Source organism: Macaca mulatta, chromosome 12, assembly GCF_049350105.2.
Source record: "Macaca mulatta isolate MMU2019108-1 chromosome 12, T2T-MMU8v2.0, whole genome shotgun sequence".
Lineage (NCBI taxonomy): Eukaryota > Metazoa > Chordata > Mammalia > Primates > Cercopithecidae > Macaca > Macaca mulatta.
In genome coordinates, this window is record NC_133417.1 from 111,406,960 (window position 1) to 111,426,180 (window position 19,221).

At 43.3% G+C, this 19,221-nt stretch overlaps 2 protein-coding genes and 2 non-coding genes across 6 annotated transcripts in view; 3 read left to right on the forward strand and 1 right to left on the reverse strand.

Moving 5' to 3' along the window:
* Nucleotides 1-6,232, reverse strand: part of NDUFS1 (NADH:ubiquinone oxidoreductase core subunit S1) — a 35,301-nt gene extending 29,069 nt beyond the window's left edge. Inside the window, exons 1-3 of one of the 2 annotated variants that reach the window (XM_015110781.3) lie at nt 6,148-6,232; nt 2,281-2,345; nt 1,113-1,204 (exon numbers count right to left, since the gene is read on the reverse strand). In XM_015110781.3, the coding sequence (XP_014966267.1) occupies nt 1,113-1,204; nt 2,281-2,341 (153 nt within the window). In that variant the 5' untranslated portion in view covers nt 2,342-2,345; nt 6,148-6,232. The remainder of the gene's footprint in view (nt 1-1,112; nt 1,205-2,280; nt 2,346-6,147) is intronic. The other variant, XM_077957417.1, reaches the window with a different exon arrangement.
* A 230-nt stretch (nt 6,233-6,462) lies between these two features.
* On the forward strand, nt 6,463-9,738 carry EEF1B2 (eukaryotic translation elongation factor 1 beta 2). 2 transcript variants are annotated; one of them, XM_015110725.3, is made up of 7 exons: nt 6,464-6,492; nt 6,767-6,867; nt 7,388-7,510; nt 8,147-8,273; nt 8,836-8,902; nt 9,289-9,414; nt 9,539-9,738. In XM_015110725.3, exons 2-7 carry the CDS (start codon nt 6,788-6,790, stop codon nt 9,691-9,693), a joined length of 678 nt encoding a protein of 225 aa, XP_014966211.1. In that variant the 5' UTR covers nt 6,464-6,492; nt 6,767-6,787; the 3' UTR covers nt 9,694-9,738.
* LOC114671608 (small nucleolar RNA SNORD51) lies at nt 8,677-8,755 on the forward strand. The gene has a single exon (XR_003721642.1). It is a non-coding gene; the product is annotated as a small nucleolar RNA SNORD51 (small nucleolar RNA).
* On the forward strand, nt 9,029-9,158 carry LOC114671610 (small nucleolar RNA SNORA41). The gene has a single exon (XR_003721644.2). It is a non-coding gene; the product is annotated as a small nucleolar RNA SNORA41 (small nucleolar RNA).
* Nucleotides 9,739-19,221: the final 9,483 nt, after the last annotated feature.

The following is a 19,221-nucleotide window of genomic DNA, read 5'->3' on the forward strand; positions in this document are numbered from 1 at the left end:
CCTTATGTTTCATCAATATTAAACTAGGTGAAGTTTTCAAAACATGACAAGTTATCTGCCTTAACTTTTACCATAGGAAATGCAAGCATGTCCTTCTTGTACACATATGAACACACCTATTCATCCTTTAATACTCCTCAGGGATGACCTGAGGCACCCAACATCTCTTTCTACTACCTCCTATCCCTGCCACAACTTTTTGCTGTACCTTGAACATACATTTATTATATATCATATTTTGTGCTTTCATGTCTGTGACTGGCAGTCTAGAAATGACTGCTAAAATGAAAAAAGAACATTTAGATCTGTGACAACTTACAAATGGAGTGAAGCATCACTTCTCTATGACCAATTTATTATTTCTGGAGGAATATGAAGAAATATTTAGAGCATGAATTTAAGCACATGCTACCCTCCGCTTACCTGCTTTGTAGGATATATTCCTATGAATATTACTAATCACAGAAAGGTTATATGAAAATGAAAAGCATCAAGCAGGCCCAAACAAATGAAGGATATATTTTCACAAACTTACCTATAGTAACCAATTTAAGTTACTTCAAATTTCTTTTTTTTGAGAGAGAGTCTTGCTCTGTTGCCCAGGCTGGAGTGCAGTGGCACACTCTCAGCTCACTGTAACCTCCGCCTCCTGGGTTCAAGCGATTCTCCCGCCTCAGCCTCCCGAGTAGCTGGGATTACAGGCGCGCATCATGATGCGCAACTAATTTTTTGTATTTTTAGTAGAGATGGGATTTCACCATGCTGGCCAGGCTGGTCTAGAACTCCTGAATGATCCGCCTGCCTCAGTCTCCCAAAGTGCTAGGATTATAGCCATGAGCCACCGCGCTCGGCCTTCAAATTTCTTAATGGGTATTCATTTGGAATGTAAAAGTGAAACAAAAGAACTACCATAATTCACTAAAAATGTCACAGACAAATAAATGATAGTTCACTTTGAAGTGCCAAGATATAAAATGAAATAATTTTAATATAACTTTGCTATGTATAGTTATTTTAAGGAATTATTTACTAATAATCAGTATAAAGGAAATAAATTAGTATTTTTAAAAAAATCAGAACACACACACAAAATAGTTAGAATGTATGCCTACTTGGAGGACGGTCGTTCCCGGTTCCACCATGACAGACTGACCATCAACAAATACTTCAATCAAGTTGCTTGCTGCTGTGGCAGTTGTTCGAACTGACCATCAAAGATATTGAAGTGAAAAACAAATTAACAGTTTATTATAGCAGATGATAACGGATGAATTAACTCTAACTACAAACCTAAATTTTTCATTCCTTGTTATTCCTCTGTATTGCTCTGGATGCAAACTAATGGTTGTCTACTTTTGATAGTAGTTTAAACTGAAACTTCTTTCTTCTTTTTTTTGAGAGGGAGTCTCGCTCTGTCACCCAGGCTGGAGGGCAGTGGCACAATCTTGGCTCACTGCAACCTCCACCTCCCTGGTTCAACTGATTCTCCTGCCTCAGCCTCCCAAGTAGCTGGGATTACAGGCACTCACCACAATGCCTGCTAATTTTTGTATTTTTAGTAGAGACAGGGTTTCACCATATTGGCCAGGCTGGTCTCAAACTCCTGATGTCAAGTAATCCTCCCGCCTTGGCCTCCCAAAGTGCTGGGATTACAGGCATGAGCCACCGCACCCAACTTTAAACTGAAACTGTTAATGCCACTGAAAATATGTTCATGGGAAGATCACTTTTCAAAAACAATGTGATTTTTCCATTTTGGCACTGATGTGTGTAGTTCCTAATACTTTCTATTCCATGATAATTCCCATAAGCTGTTCAAAGTAAAATTATATTTTGAAAATTATTCAACTTAGATAATTTCTTTTTTTTTTTTTTTTGAGATGGAGTCTCGATCTGCCTCCCAGGCTGGAGTGCAGTGGCGCGATCTTGGCTCTATGCAACCTCCACCTCCCGGGTTTAAGCAATTCTTGAGCCTCAGCCTCCCGAGTAGCTGGGATTACAGGTGTGCGCCACCATGCCCAGCTGATTTTTATATTTTTACTAGCGATGGGGTTTCACCACGTTGGCCAGGCTGATTTTGAATTCCTGGCTTCAAGCAATCCACCTGCCTCAGCCTCCCAAAATGCTGGGATTACAGGCATGAGCCACCACACCCAGCCTGTTGCTATTTTTATTTTTAAAAAGTATGGGTTTAGGTCTTTGATAAACTATTCCACAGACTTATAAATTTACAAAAATAAGGTCTAATATCCACAAATAAAAATTTAAAAAACTACTCACCACATCCTTTAGGAGATTTAGAAAGGCCTACTAAGGCCTTTCTTACAGGTATCCTCAACATATTGCTAAAAATAAAACAAAGAATTATATTATTGTAGGGGAAAAAACAATCACCAACTGGTAATGTTTTATGGCTTTAAATTATTTCACATACATTATGTCATTGAATACTCATAGGTTCTGATATTTTCCCTCCAAGTCTGTAGATGAGAATTCTCTGTCTCAGAGACACTGACTTGTACAATGCCAAAGAACTAACCAGCAGCAGCTATTGTATACATTTGGACTTTCTAATTCTATGCAGAGAGCAGTTTTGCCATTTAAAAAAATTACATAGAAAGGATCAAACTTAAAGCACTACCACACAGTAAAATAAACTGCAAGACTAACAGCGAGCTTATCATTAATGGTTATGTAAAATAAAGTCATCTTTTCTGCTTTCATTTCCTACCAATACCCATTCTATCATTTCATGTTCTAAGCATAGCTGTCTACTAAATGCTCATGAGATATTCTGAGATAGCTCACCAGCCCAAAAGCCTTTGAGGTGTCTTGATTGCTATTTTCTAGTACACTTACCTTACAGATTTCCAATTATGTGTTTATAAGCCCATTCTGCCCTCACTGCATTAATTCCTTGAATTTTTCTATCTTCGTACCTATCCACCAGGCTGGCACAGAGTAAGCTCTTTTTTTTTTTTTTTTTTTTTTTTTTGAGACGGAGTCTCACGCTGTTGCCCAGGCTGGAGTGCAGTGGCGCGATCTCGGCTCACTGCAAGCTCCGCCTCCCGGGTTCCCGCCATTCTCCTGCCTCAGCCTCCTGAGTAGCTGGGACTACAGGCGCCCGCCACCGCGCCCGGCTAATTTTTTGTATTTTTAGTAGAGACGGGGTTTCACTGTGGTCTCGATCTCCTGACCTTGTGATCCGCCCGCCTCGGCCTCCCAAAGTGCTGGGATTACAGGCTTGAGCCACCGCGCCCGGCCCAGAGTAAGCTCTTAAACAATGGCTCTCAACTGAGGACATTTGCTCCCCAGGGAATATTTAGCAATGTCTGAACACACTGTAGTCACAAACGAGGGGAAGTTACTGACATCTAGTGGGTAGAGGACAGGGTGCCGGCTATTCTACAATGTACAGGACAGTCCCCAACAATAAAGATAATTATCCAAAGTGTCAACAGTGCTGAAGTTGAGACACTGCTCTAAAAGGCTTGCTGAATTATTGAAATAAATGGGGGTGGATTATATAAACACCAAGACTTAAAAACACACAAAACAGAAAAGTTACCAAAATTTATTTTTTGTTTGTTTGTTTGTTTGTTTTTAAGATGGAGTCTCACCCTGTTGCCCAGACTGGAGTGCACTGGTGCGATCTTGGCTCACTGCAACCTCCACCGCCCAGGTTAAAGCAATTCTCCTGCCTCAGCCTCCAGAGTAGCTGAGACTACAGGCATGCACGACCACGCCAGGCTAATTTTTGTATTTTTATTATTTATTTATTTTATTTACTTATTTATTGAGATGGAGTTCTGCTCTGTCGCCCAGGCTGGAGTGCAGTGGTGCGATCTCAGCTCACTGCAACCTCCGCCTCCCAGGTTCAAGCGATTCTCCTGCCTTGGCCTCCTGAGTAGCTGGGACAGGTGTGTGCCACCATGCCAGGCTAATTTTCTGTATTTTTAGTAAAGACAGGGTATCACCGTGTTAACCATGATGGTCTCCATCTCCTGACCTCATGATCCGCCCGGTTCAGGCTCCCAAAGTGCTGGGATTACAGGCATGAGCCAACATGCCCAGCCTATTTATTCATTTTTGAGACGGAGTCTTGCTGTCACGCAGTCTCACTCTGTTACCCAGGAGTGCAGTGGCGTGATCTCGGCTCACTGCAACCTCCGCCTCCCAGGTTGAAGCGGATTCTCCTGTCTCAGCCTCCTGAGTAGCTGGGATTACACGTGCCTGCCACCACGCCCGGCTAATTTTTGTATTTTCAGTAGAGACAGGGTTTCGACATGTTGGTCAGACTGGTCTCGAACTCCTGACCTCAGGTCATCCACCCGCGTCGACCTCCCAAAGTGTTGGGATTACAGGCGTGAGCCACCGCGCCCGTCTGACAATCAGTTTTAAAGTGCTCTTTATTTGAGCTCTTTTTCTTTAGTAGCAGTACACACTGTGTATATATTTTTATTGTTCTACTTACTGAACTGTAGGTTAGTAATCAATTTTAGTACCTACCAGACTCTAAGCTCCTTGAGGACATTCAGACATTTCCCTTTTTTGAAGACCTAGCACAGTATCCTTATGAAAATAACCACCAAATAGTCTTATCACCAAGTTCTAGAACTAGAGTAGCATCTGTCCTACTAAAAACTACTGATGGCATAAATGTAAACCTAAACTTACTCCATTAGAGCACTGACAGATTTGAAATCAACAATTTTAAAACTTTAATACTTTCTTATCTCCAATACGATATAAAAATAGTACTCACTTTGGATAGGAAATCAACTAGAACTAGGCTGTTGACATCCAGGATCAAGGCATAGCCCAACGTAAGAAATACAGATTTGCAACACTTCGATATGTACTTTGAACAATGATATACCAAGTAGCAATAGAAATAATTATATCTTTAGATGGAAAAATGTTAATGACTAAAATGTCATTTCTAAAAGTAGACTGGATACTTTTCCGTATAGGGACTATACTATTCCACGTTCTCCAACATGGATTCATCCATCTACTTTCTGCCTTCCAAGGTACCACCCTATCCCAATCCACCATCACTCCTTGCCTGGAGTATTTCAATATCTTCTTAACAGGTCACCAGGCTTCCACACTATTCCCACACAGCCCCTCCCCTCTTGACACTGGCAGTGACCTCGGACTGAAATGTTCTTCCCTGGCCCCTCCTTATCCTTCAAATCTTGGCTTCGAAGCCTTTTCTCAGTTTCATTGACCAGCCTATCTAACATTTCCTGACGATTCCCCAGAATATCACCCATTTTATTCTTCTTTACGGACTCATTTCTGGCTCGTAGTAAACGTTCAGTAACTGTTAAGTGAACTGAATCTCTAATTTCTGGTCGTTAATTTGTAGGGACCACTTTCCCGGATTTAAAAAGTGCAGGTGCTCTGGCAGCGTTAAGTCGGTGAAAACAAGACTATTCCGCAAAACAAAAATAACCTGTTTATTCATCAAAAAGTTATTGTTACACTTCTATACTGTCAATTCGTGTGTGAAGTTGTGTCTGATCCAAGACCTCACAGTACAAGCATAGATCCCAATAACTTGTAAACAATATTTTGTTATTCGCAATGCAACCCTGAGCTAACTTTTCAAAAAGTCATTTTTCTCAATTTCCCGTTAGTGAAAGGAATTTAAAAATTCTGTCCAACGTGGTCAATGGACAAAACAAATAAGGACAACAGAAGCGTGAGCCACTGCTAACACAACAGCGACCAAACAATCATGTACTGTACCAGGCGTGTAAAAATCTGGGGGAAAAGGCTCAGTCTTAAGGCTTAAGTCATCGGACACTGGTCCTCTACCGGGGAATAAAACGGCCTCCTCTGAGAGGGGAATGTCCTGAATTTTCCCTGCAGAGGGAAGGTCACCTACAAGCCCGCATTCGGGCCAGCGCTCCCGAGGGCCCCCTAATCCTCATCTTCCTTTCTGCTCCATCAGACCAGAGACCGTGGCTAAAAGCCCCACTTGCCGGCTCTCAGAGGCTTCCGAGGCGGCGGGGCGGGAGGCGGCTCCCAGTCAAGGACAAGAGAAGACTAAGTCGCGTGGGCCAAAGGAAACAGTCCCGTCAATAAATAAGCCTCTGACCCATGCACCTCACCCTTCCCATCCATACAAGACCTCACCTTCTCCCCGGAGCCGCGGAGGCTGTTCTGCTAAACTGTCTGGACCACAACTACCCCCTTGGAGGCCGGGTCGCTTACTCAATATGGCGGCCTCAGCTAACTCTGTCAGCCGGGCCTGGAGAACGGAAAGCCCGGAGGGACTAGAATCCTTGCATTCGATAAGTTTGTCGGCAATTTCCGTCAGCCGACCAGAGGGCGGAGCTGAGGTCGGCCCAGCCCGGAGGCGGGAAGGACAACTTGGACCCGCAGTTCCGCCGGAAGTGGCCGGCAGCCTCGAGGCCGAGCGTCTTCGGTCATCTCCGGCGCTTCTAGGGGCGGTTCCCGTCATCTTCGGGAGCCGTGGAGGTATGAACTTAAGACATGCCCATTTTATTAATTTATTTCCAAACGCAACGAAAGATCCAGGGACAATTTGTGAGCCGTTTAATTCAGGGCCCCCAATTCGTACGTGGAGAAGTGGGAATGCTAACGTACTTTGACCTTTAACCTTCGGTCCGGCGTGGTGGAGGGAAACGCCTCCGTCTCTATATAAGGAATTTTCCGGCTTCTCCGGGCCCTTTTTCCTCTCTTAAGCGCGGGGAGCCCACAACTTGTGCGCTCTCTTTCTGCTGTTTCCCAGCTCTCGGATACAGCCGACACCATGGGTTTCGGAGACCTGAAAAGCCCCGCCGGCCTCCAGGTGCTCAACGATTACCTGGCGGACAAGAGCTACATCGAGGGGTGAGCGGACCGGCTGAGTCGGGGTGGTGGAGGGGTTTCTGGGACCGGGGCCGGGGCCACGTGGCGCAGCGTGTCGGCTGCCGCTGGAGGGAGGGAGACGGGGCCCCAGGGCCCTTTCGAGGATGACGGGAAAGCGCCCCGTGGCCATCTCCCAAGGCCCTCGTGTGGTGCGAGCCCGGCCTCCGGGGAGCGGCTCACGAGCAAAGGAAGGTTAAAATGTGCTTTATTTACACTTAATTCAGCCAGGTGTTTCCACATCGCTGCCCAGTTAATACATGTTAGGTTGTAGATAGAGCAACGTTAGAGATTGCAGTATTTGAGGTCTGCAGACATTTCTCAGGATAGCGCGGTGACCCAAACATATGGTTTGATTTTAAGGAGATAATAAGAAAAGAAAAGCATTAAAGCAACCCTACTGGAGTTAGTGCCCACTAATTAATGTGATGCATAGGCACTGATTATTTATTCGCTGGCGTTTGTTTTTCAAAGGTGTGTGTGAATGTCTCTGTGTCATTGGCAGGTATGTGCCATCACAAGCAGATGTGGCAGTATTTGAAGCCGTGTCCGGGCCACCGCCTGCTGACTTGTGTCATGCCCTACGTTGGTATAATCACATCAAGTCCTACGAAAAGGAAAAGGCCAGGTAAAATCATCTTTGTATCTAGCTGAAGAATAAGACTACTCTCGAAGCTTTATCAGGATGTTCACATGACAAAACTAGACCCAGGCTACTTTAGTTTTGTTGGGGTATTGTAAGCTAAATTTTTCTGTAACCTGAGAAGGCCAAGAGACTGAAGCCCTCCATTTTTTCACAGAACAGGTAGAACATGGACAGCAGCAATTCAACTTTTCCCCACACTGCCCTGCCAATGTGCCTCGACCTTGACCTGGGGGGCCCACCTCTGGGGTGAGAGGGTGGCTCATTCATTCAGTCCTTGGCCATTCTTCTGAAACTGCCAACAAGGGTGGAAGTTTGGGGAAGTGGACTCCAGTTCACTAAGAATGGAACTGAGCATACTTAATGAAATCTCAAACAGAAATGTTCATACTGAAAGAGTAAATCATAGTGAGTATTGAAAATAATGTCTCACATGGTACTAATGCTTGTCGGGTGAGGAGTTGAACATATGATAGTGTTTACCTGGGAGCATGTGAAAGGGTAAATTATTATTGCAAAAGGGATCTAGTGATAAGTAGTGATTAAAACAAGTTATTTTGTATTGTCTGGAAAAGTATGTTATACTAGCTCAATAGTGGTTGAATTTAAATGTTTTTCAAGCCTGCCAGGAGTGAAGAAAGCTTTGGGCAAGTATGGTCCTGCTGATGTGGAAGACACTACAGGAAGTGGAGCTACAGATAGTAAAGATGATGATGATATTGATCTCTTTGGATCTGATGATGAGGAGGTATGGCATCTTCTATAAAGAATATATCGGCCAGACACGGTGGCTCACGCCTGTAATCCCAGCATGTTGGGAGGCTGAGGCGGGTGAATCACGAGGTCAGGAGTTCAAGACCAGCCTGACCAAGATGGTGAAACCCTGTCTGTTCTAAAAATTTAAAAAAATGTGGCGGGTGTCTGTAATCCCAGCTACTCAGGAGGCTAAGGCAGAGAATTGCTTGAACCTGGGAGGCGGAGATTGCAGTAAGCCGAGATCATGCCACTGCACTCCAGCCTGGGCGACAGAGCAAGACTCCGTCTCAAAAAAAAAAAAGAATACATCGATCAGCAATTTTATCAATGTGGTTAAGCCAAATTGCCTGGATTTGAATCCTGGCTTTAACTTATATGCCTTTTTCAAATTCTGACTGGTTGCATGATGAATAAAATCAAATCACCATCTTTCGGCTGAGTTCGTGATGGATTTGCTTTTTTCTGATTAAGCCAGTCTTTTTTGTGATGACCCCACTAGCTTTAAGCAGATGACAACCGACTTTCTGAAGTGGATTAATTTTTTTTCTTTACAGGAAAGTGAAGAGGCTAAGAGGCTAAGAGAAGAACGTCTTGCACAATATGAATCAAAGAAAGCCAAAAGTAGGTCATTTGTTTTTAACTTCATTTCATGATAATGTAAGTAATCTTTTTCAAAGCTTGACCTTTAAGTAATTTCCTCCACATTCCTTGAACAGGTCAATATTTTAAAACCTCCTGTAGAAGTTCTTCCACAGCTACTGGTCTGCAGCTGTTCTTATGGTAGCAGTTGTGGCATTCCTCTGTGGGAAAGAAACTGTTAACACAAACACCTCTTTCTTAGCAAAACAGAAAGTGGGCATATGTGTGACAGACACAAGATGTATCTGTAGTTTTGTTTGGCTAAGGAGATAGTCAATCTCAAAACAAATTGAGGTGATTTGTTTGTGTCTTGGAGTAAGGTAAAAAAATACAGTTCATTATTTGAATAATGCTGTTTATTTTTTTAGAACCTGCACTTGTTGCCAAGTCTTCCATCTTACTAGATGTGAAACCTTGGGATGATGAGACAGATATGGCAAAATTAGAGGAGTGCGTCAGAAGCATTCAAGCAGACGGCTTAGTCTGGGGCTCATGTGAGTTTAGGCTTTGCCTTTTTTTTTTTTTTTTTTTTGAAACTGACATCTGGAATTTGTATACAGCTTCAACCTTCCTCTACAAGACTTTTCTAACTAAGATTTTTCTTAATGCTCTTTTTAGCTAAACTAGTTCCAGTGGGATATGGCATTAAGAAACTTCAAATACAGTGTGTAGTTGAAGATGATAAAGTTGGAACAGATATGCTGGAGGAGCAGATCACTGCTTTTGAGGACTATGTGCAGTCCATGGATGTGGCTGCTTTCAACAAGATCTAAAATCCATCCTGGATCATGGCATTTAAATAAAAGCTTGAAAGATTACCTTTGGCTCTTGAGTATGTTACATAGGAGGGTGGTGTATATATTCCTTTCATTTTGAGGGAAGGAATTAAATGAATATGTGATTCCTAAATAATAAAAATTTGGTTCGGCTTTGTTGTTAGAAAATTGTAGTGCAGGCCAGGTGTGGTGGTTCATGCCTGTAATCCCAGCAATTTGGGAAGCTGAAGTGGGTGGATTGATACCAGGAGGCTAATACCAGCCTGGGCAATGGGGAGAGATCCTGCCCCTACAAAAAAATACAAAAATTAGCTGGGCTTGGTGGTGCACCCCTGTATTCCCAGCTATTGGCAGATTGAGGTGGGAGGATTGCTTGAGCCCAGGAGGTTGGAACTGCAGTGAGCCAAGGTTGTGCGACTGCACTGCAGCCTGGGTGGAGCAAGGTCCAAAGACCAAAAGAACCAAAAGGCTCTTTTGACAGCAAGGTCCTGTCAAAAGAAAAAAAACTGTAGTGCAGCTTTACCCATTTGTGATGTCCTTAGCAATGCCTGATGATGTGATTTGTTGTAACCTGTCATCTTTGCATTGGGAACTTGAAGATGTGAGATGTGTGACGCTACTAGAAAACACCTAACCCAGAGGAGGGAGGGCTTCCCAGAATTTGGCATGAATTATAACTACTTAACAGGTTACAAATTTAAAATGATGACTCATGTTGTAAATAAACCATCTTTTAAGTGTTGGGAATGTGATTTGGAGTATAGCACTGTGTCCTGGGAGGGGGATTATAAAGGTAACTGGTTCCCAGGCTTCCCAGGAAAACTTGACTTTGCTGTGAAGATTCATAGGTGCTGGGTTGTGGAGGTGGAATATTTTACTTGGATTTGGAAATCTGATTGGTCCTCATGCAGCAGGTAAATACTGGGATGAGGGTAGTATGTTGAGTAAAGTGATAGTCAAGTATTGGAAACAGCTTCATCTTGACAGGGAATTTGAGGTCTGGCTAACATTTGATAATTTTTTTGTTTGTTTTTTGTTTTTTTAATAGTAGTTTTACAAAAGCAGTGCTTGGGAATTGCTGATCTCAAATGATCAAAAAATTTTAGGTCAATTTTTTTTTTTTTGGGGGGGGGGACCGAAGTCTCGCTCTGTTGCCTGGGCTGGAGTGCAGTGGCACAATCTTGGCTCACTGCAACCTCCGCCTCCCAGGTTCAAGCAATTCTCCTGCCTCAGCCCGCTGAGTAGCTGGAATTACAGGCATATGCCACCACGCCCAGCTAATTTTTATATTTTTATTAGAGATGGGGTTTCACCATTTTGGTCAGGCTGGTCTCGAACTCCTGACCTCAGGTGATCCACCCACCTCGCCCTCCCAAAGCGCTGGGATTACAGGCATAAGCCACCATGCCTGGCCCCTAGGTCAATTTTCTAATAGAACTAGACGGTGCTATTTCCTCTCGGTCTGATTTTATGTTTTGACTGCCATGACTGTGGGAAACTATATTATAAGGAAGATTTATTTAACAGATATATACATTGAATAATATCTCTAAGCAATATCTCCAACCAGCAGCCTAAAATGGGAGACATTTTCAGGTTGTCATTATCATGAGAGCCAGCAGAGGGCAACACTACATTTTAGGGAAAACCAGAGAGCCTGGAAATTCTGAAAACGCCTTAAAAAAAAAAAACAAAACCGCAAACCGTGAATAAACTGAAGTGAATGGTAATACGAATTCGCAATTATTGACATGGTGAAGGGGGTGAGTTCCAAATAGCTTGGCCAAAATGTTAAGTATCAGCAGATAATAATTTGTTTAAAGGTAGTCAAAAAATTTAGAATGGTCATTTCAAACCACAGATGTCTTCAGAATCCTACAGTGATGAATGATGAAGCATACCATTTTGAAATCTTGATTCCATACCCTTGAATAAAAAATATTTTGATGGTTATCTTTTAACTTCATATTTAAAAAATAGATGGCTGGAAGTGGTGGCTCACACTCGTATTCCCAGCACTTTGGGAGGCCGAGGCGGGTGGATCACGAGGTCAGGAGATCTAGGCCAACCTGGCTAACACAGTGGAACCCTGTCTCTACTAAAAATACAAAAAATTTGCCAGGTGTGGTGGTATGCGCCTGTAGTCCCAGCTATTTGGGAGGCTGAGGCAGGAGAATCGCTTGAACCCGGGACGCAGAGGTTGCAGTGAGCTGAGATCGCGCCACTGCACTCCAGCCTGGGTGACAGAAGCGAGACTCCATCTCAAAAGAAAAAAAAATAGGTAATATACCAACAGTTCAAAATTCAAGAGCGAATACAGTGGAGTCTCTCCTGTCCCCTAGGCCTCCAGTTCCACTCCATCAAAGCAGTATTACCAGGTTCTTAGGTCTTTCCAGAGCTACTATAAGCTTATGCATAGACTAATTGTAACATACCACATAGACTTCTACACCTTTCATTTTCCTTAGGAAAATGAACACCTTGGGGCCGGGCACGGTGGCTCACGTCTGTAATCCCAACACTTCCGGAGGCCAAGGTGGGCAGATCATGAGGTCAAGAGATCTAGACAATCCTGGCCAACATGGTGAAACCCTGTCTCTACTAAAAATACAAAAATTAGCTGGGCATGGTGGTCCGCACCTGTAGTCGCAGCCACTCGGGAGGCTGAGGCAGGAGAATCACCTGAATCTAGGAGGCGGAGGTTGTAGTGAACTGAGATCTCACCACTGCACTCTGTCTCAAAAAAAAACAAAACGGCCAGGCTCAGTGGCTCATGCCTGTAATCCCAGAGGCAGGTGGATCACGAGGTCAGGAGTTCGAGACCAGCCTGGCCAACATGGTGAAACCCTGTCTGTACTAAAAATAAAAAATAAAAAAAAACAGAAAAGAAAATGAACACCTTGGAGATTATGCCTTGGATATCCCATTAATAGTACATCATTATTTAATAGATGCATAATTCATGTTCTCACTTCATAATTCACTTTCTCATAGTTCATTTAGACAGTCTCTTGTTGATTGGATCCTTAGGTTGCTTTTAATGTTTTGTTATTATGGGCAGTGCTGCAGTAGAAAACCCTGATACTCATTTTCTTGAGAGCCAATATACTGAATGAATTGTTTTGTTTTGTTTTGTTTTGTTGAGGTGGAGTCTCACTCTGTTGCCTGGGCTGGAGTGCAGTGGCACAATCTCAGTTCACTGCAACCTCTGCCTCCTGGGTTCAAGCGATTCTCTTGCCTCAGCCTCCCGAGTAGCTGGGATTACAGGCTCCCGGCAGTATGTCCAGCTAATTTTTTGTATTTTTAGTTTGATGGGGTTTCACCATGTTGGCCAGGCTGATCTCGAACTCCTGACCTCGTGATCCGCCCTCCTCGGCCTCCCAAAGTGCTGGGATTACAGGCGTGAGCTGCTGTGCCCAGTCCATGAACTTGTTTTAAACCAATAGCTCAGAAGGCACTGGGTTACAAAAGAGACAGACCTTTTTTTTTTTTTTTTTCCTTTTCCTGTTTCTGGCTTTAGAATGGAAGGAAGTAAAGATAAAAAAGAGCCTACTTTTTTTTCTGCATTCCCCATAAATGATTATAATGACTATGAAAGTTTTTCTTTTCTTTTTTTTTTTTGTTTTTTTGAAACAGGGTCTCCTGAATCTGTCATCCAGGCTGGAGTGCAGTGGCACGATCACAGCTCACTGCAGCCTTGAACTCCTAGGCTTAAGCAATTCTACCTCAGCCTCCTGAGTAGCTGGGACTACAGGCACATGCCGCCATACCCAGTTAATTAAAAAAAAAAAAATTTTTAGAGATGGGGTCTTGCTATGTTGCCCAGGCTTTGAACTTCCGGACTCAAGTGATCTTTCCACCTTGGCCTTCCAAAGTACTGGGATTACAGGTGTGAGCCACCGTGTCCAGCCTGAAACAATATTTATCATGTTCAGCATCCCTAGCAGAGGGCTGGGCACACTGTGGGAACTCAAAACTGATTCCTTCCATATTGCTTTGTTAGATGAAACAAAAAAACACAAAAGAAGAGAAGAAAATTAGTATAGGCAGGCAATTCAAACATAAAATTGTTAAAAAATAAAAGTCATTTGTTTGGGGATTAAGCAAATAATCTAAAAGTTCAGAAGGTCAGAGAAGGCTAGAATTGATGAAAAGTTTTTTGGAAGAATCGGATATAAAGATCTGGGAAGGAATTAGACAAATTCATGAGATTTTGCAGTGTGTGTTTGGAATCTTAGATAGGATGCGGCCAGCCTGTAGACACATTTGAATTACAGACTGGCATGTTATATGAGGTTTCCAAACCAGAGAATATTAACATTAAGACAGCTTTGATCTGGGGGTGATGTGAACGAAAGCAAGGAGATCAAATGACTTATAATTCTCACAGATGGAAATGTCTAAATTATGGCATATGTATTCAATGAAATATTTTATAAACTTTATTTTTTTGAGATGGAGTCCTGCTCTGTTGCCCAGGCTGGAGTGCCATGGAACGATGTCAGCTCATTGCAACCTCCACCTCCCAGGTTCAAGTGATTCCCCTGCCTCAGCCTCCCAAGTAGCCAGGATTACATGCGTGTGCCACAATGCCCAGCTAATTTTTGTATTTTTAGTAGAGATGGAGTTTCGCCATGTTGGCCAGGCTGGTCTTGAACTCCTCACCTCAAGTGATCCACCCACCTCGGCCTCCCAAAGTGCAGGGATTACAGGTGTGAGCCACCACGCCCAGCCTAAACTTTTTATTTTTTAAAAGTAAGTCTATAGCAACATTGAGAAATGCTTGATATTTCATGGACTATTAGTATGAAAAGATATGCTTATGGACAAAGGCATAAATACAAAAGAGTTACAACAGTGTTTGAGAATATATGTATAATTTTTTCCAAACAAATGCAATTTGGCAATGGCAATTGTTTGTAGAATAAAAACTGTGCCTCATATACATTTTCTAATTTCAACCCTACTTTATAAGCCTGAGATAAACCAGGCAGACACTGTTATCACCATTTACAGATGAGGAAATGGAACTCTGAAAGATTATTTGTCCATGATTAGTCAGTAAATCTACAAAGTCACAAGTAAGTGATAGAGGAGGAACATAAACCAGGGTCTTCATAGGCCAGATGATGTATTGGTGACAGAATACGGAAGGTTCTTCATCCCTGCTTTTAGACAGTTTAATCCTATTTCATCAGTGTAATCCTTGTTTCATATTCTCAATTAAGGTGAGGGATAAGAAAATATCACATAAGGGTAAACTTTACCTTGTGTAAATTGAGACTGATAGACATTCTCATTACATACACTGTATGAATCATAATGGTTGCATTCAGGAAATGTCTTTTTTTTTTTTCGTTTTGAGACAGAGTCTTGCTCTTATCACCCGGGCTGGAGTACAGTGGCGCAATCTTGGCTCACTGCAACCTCTGCCTCCCTTGTTCAAGCTATTCTTCTGCCTTAGCCTCCGGAGTAGCTGGGATTACAGGCACCCGCCACCACGCCCAGCTAATTTTTGTACTTTTAGTAGAGTACGGGGTTTCGTCATGTTGGCCAGGCTGGTCTCGAACTCCTGACCTCAAGTGATCCACCTACCTCAGCCTCCCAAAGTGCTGGGATTACAGGCGTGAGCCACTGCGCCCGGCCCAGGAAATGTCCTTAACCGAGGGTCTGTTATTTGGAATATTATTAGCAGGCCTGAATAGCTTTCGGTAGAATAAAAATCAAAGCAAAATAGACTTCTCAATATGCATCCCAAAAGAACAGTACTGCCCATATGTAAGAGTACTGAAGAGTTATTCAAACCTGACACTAGTTTGTAAATCTTATTTATTTATTTATTTATTTATTTATTTAGAGACAGAGCCTCACTCTGTGGCTGAGACTAGAGTGCAGTGGTGCAATCTCGGCTCACTGCAACCTCTGCCTCCCAGGCTCAAGCAATTTTTGTGCCTCAGCCTCCCAATTAGCTGGCATTACAGGCATGCGCCACCACGCTTGGCTAATTTTTTGTGTTTTTAGTAGAGATGGGGTTTTGCCATGTTGGCCAGGCTGGCCAACTCCTGGCCTCAAGTTGATCCATCTGCCTCAGCCTCCAGAGTGCTGGGATTATAGGTGTGAGCCACCATGCCTGGCCTTTTTTTTTTTTTTTTGAGACAGGATCTCACTCTGTTGCCCAGGCTGGAGTGTAGTGGCATGATCATGTCTCACTGCAGCTTTGACACCCTGGGCTCAAGCAATCCTCCTACCTCAGCCTCCCAAGTAGCTGGGATTACAGGTGTGTGCCACCACACCTGGCTAATTTTTTTATTTTTATTTTTATTTTTATTTTTATTATTTTTTTTTTTTTTGAGACGGAGTCTCACTCTGCTGCCCAGGCTACAGTGCAGTGGCCACCTCCGGCTCCGCCTCCCGGGTTTACGCCATTCTCCTGCCTCAGCCTCCCGAGTAGCTGGGACTACAGGCGCCCGCCACGTCGCCCGGCTAGTTTTTTGTATTTTTTTAGTAGAGACGGGGTTTCACCGTGTTAGCCAGGATGGTCTCGATCTCCTGACCTCGTGATCCGCCCGTCTCGGCCTCCCAAAGTGCTGGGATTACAGGCTTGAGCCACCGCGCCCGGCCCATTTTTTTTATTTTTAGTAGAGACAAGGTCTCACTATGTTGCCCAGGCTGGTCTCAAACTCTTGGCCTCAAGCAATCTTCCCACCTTGGCCTCTCAAAGTGCTAGGATTATAGACATGATGAACCACTGTGCCAGGCAGAATCTTCTATCCTCACTCTGTCCCTATAAAATGGGACTAGTCTCTTTTTTCTGAACATAGTCCATGGTTTCCAATCTCTGAACATTTGCTATTGCTGTGTCACCTACCTGAACTATCCTCCTTTCTCACCTACACTTGTTAACATTGTTGGCACTCTTCAAGATGTCCTTCAGATACCTCTTTCAAGAAACCTTTCATTCCTCTCCTTCCCTACCCCTTGCAGCTTGCTAGCACATAATACTTCTTTTGTAGCACTTATAATAACTCTTGTTTTAGAGTTATTTGTGTGGTTTCCTTATTCTTCTGGTGAGCTTGTTACAGTCATTCAAGAGGAGGAAGTGATCTAACATTTATTGAGCAGTTACTATGTCAGAAGGTGCCAGGCATTTCATTTAACAAGTATAATACCAGCTATTACTCTGGAAGCTGAGGCAGAGAAAAGAGCCTCAAGGATTGCTTAAGCCTGGGAGCTCAAGGCTGCAGTGAGCTATTATCACACCACTGCATTCCAACCTGGGCAACAAAGCAACACCCTGTCTCAAACAAACAAGCAAACAAACAAACAAACAAAACACCCGCCAGGAACAGTGGCTCATGCCTGTAATCCCAGCACTTTGGTAAGCCAAGGCAGGTGGATCACTTGAGGTTAGGAGTTCAAGACCAGCCTGGTCAACATGGTGAAACCCCATCTCTACTAAAAATAGAAAAATTAGCTAGGCGTGGTGGCAGGCGCCTGTAATCCCAGCTACTTGGGAGGCTGAGGCAGGTGAATTGCTTGAACCTGGGAGGCAGAGGTTGCAGTGAGCAGAAATCACGCCACTGCACTCCAGCCTGGGCATCAAGAGTGAAATTCTGTCTTCGAAAAAGAAACACAATAACAACAAACCCAGCTAGTATATCTATCAAGTATTTCTAGAGCTAAAACACTGTTCTAAATGCTTTACCTGCATTAACTCATTTAATTTTCACAGTAACCCTATCCCCATTTTCCAGATGGGGGAAATGGAGGTCTAGAACTTGGAATTAATTTAGCCAAGGTCACAGGACTAGAATGTGTTTAAGTCATAACTCAAATCCAGATATCCTGCTTCTGTGGTCCTGGGACTCACCCTCTATTTCAAAGCACTTCCTTTCATTGAGAGGGAGGCAAGTCTGTCTCATCAGTTCTATGCCCCAGTAGAAAGTATGCCTCTTCTCCAGCCCCTCTGTCCTATAAACGGTCAGTCATCCTGTTCTTCATTAGATCTTTGGAGATCCCTTTCCCTCCCTCACCGTTAACCTGATTCCAACCACCAGGGAAGAGGCTTGGAGTCCCCACGCCTGTGTCCAAGCTTGGGGTTTTATGTTACTCTTTGGATCTTTCCTTAAACTGAGAATTTGAAAAATTAACTCCTGTTTCTGCTGAGAAGTGCCTACACTATTTGCTACTTTCCACTGGTGGATTCATGTTATATCCCAACTATTAGCTATTTTAAAAAGCACCAAAACTAGGGTTCTTAAACTGGGCTCTAGGGACTCCCTGAAGTTTATTTAAAAGCATTTTTCTGGGGAAACAAACTATAACTTTCATTAGATTCTCAAATGGATTCAGAATTCCTCTGAGACTTTTGTAGAAGACATTTTTCTTTTTGGAAGCTCCACTGCTCAGATCAAACACTGAAACATTTTTATATAATTATGAAGTACTTCATTTGATTAATTGACATAAAGGTATATTTTATAAATGTGATTAAGGATTTATTAGTTTTGACTTTCAAGTTTTCTTTTTGTATTCTAGAGCCTATATATATACATATATATAGTTTGGGGTTTTTTTTTTTAATTTTTTAGAGACAGGGTCTTGCTCTATCACCCAGACTGGAGTGCAGTGGTAAAATCATAGCTCACTGCAGACTCAAACTCCTGGGCTTAAGGGATCTTTCTGCCTCAGCCTCCCAAGTAGCTGGGACTGCAGACACATGCCAATCCCAATACATTTTTTAAGGTCTCAAATATTTTCTTTTTTTTTTGGAGGCAGAGTCTCACTGTGTCACCCAGGCTGTAGTGTAGTGGTACCATCTCAGCTCACTGCAACCTCCGCCTCCCGGGGTCAAACGATTCTCGTGTCTCAGCCTCCCGAGGTTAGCTGGGACTACAGGTGCACACCACCATGTCGGGCTAATTTTTTGTATTTTTAGTAGAGACAGGGTTTCACCATATTGGCCAGGCTAGTCTCAAACTCCTGACCTCAGGTGATCTGCCCACCTAGGCCTCCCAAAGTGCTGTTATTACAAGCATGAGCCACCGCGCCCAGCACAAACATTTTCTTAGGTCCTTAGAAAGCCCACAGGCCCATAGTGTGTGCTGTGCCCATAGTGTCTAATGGGAAAAGTGGCTCTGATGAAGGTTGGGAAGCACGTCCCTGGAGTGTTACCTTCAGAAGACCCCCTGCTGCATAATTCCCTTCTGCTTCTGGTTGCTTAGTTCCCTTCCTCCTCCTCAGTCTTCCTCTTTCATCTACGGCCTTGAGAGTCTCTCCTTTTACCCAAACTAAGGATAAGTTGACAGAATTCTAAGCTTTTTTGGATCTTCTTTTCTCCTGATCCTGGGAACCCCAGAGTGCAATATTTCAAACACTGGTTGTGGAGGGGGCAGGGTTAAAGCCTGCACAAAGGGCTGGAAGCTCAAAATTGACTTTTTTTTTTTTTTTTTTTTTTTGAGACAGAGTCTTGCTCTGTCGCCCAGGCTGGAGTGCAGTGGCGCAATCTCGGCTCACTGCAAGCTC

Bases quoted from the DNA above. Each gene is read 5' to 3' on its own strand.
- EEF1B2 (XM_015110725.3), top strand. From the start codon at position 6,788: ATGGGTTTCGGAGACCTGAAAAGCCCCGCCGGCCTCCAGGTGCTCAAC. The intron at 8,274-8,835 runs GTATGGCATCTT...TTTTCTTTACAG, and splicing joins TTGGATCTGATGATGAGGAG to GAAAGTGAAGAGGCTAAGAG. The intron at 8,903-9,288 runs GTAGGTCATTTG...TTATTTTTTTAG, and splicing joins TGAATCAAAGAAAGCCAAAA to AACCTGCACTTGTTGCCAAG.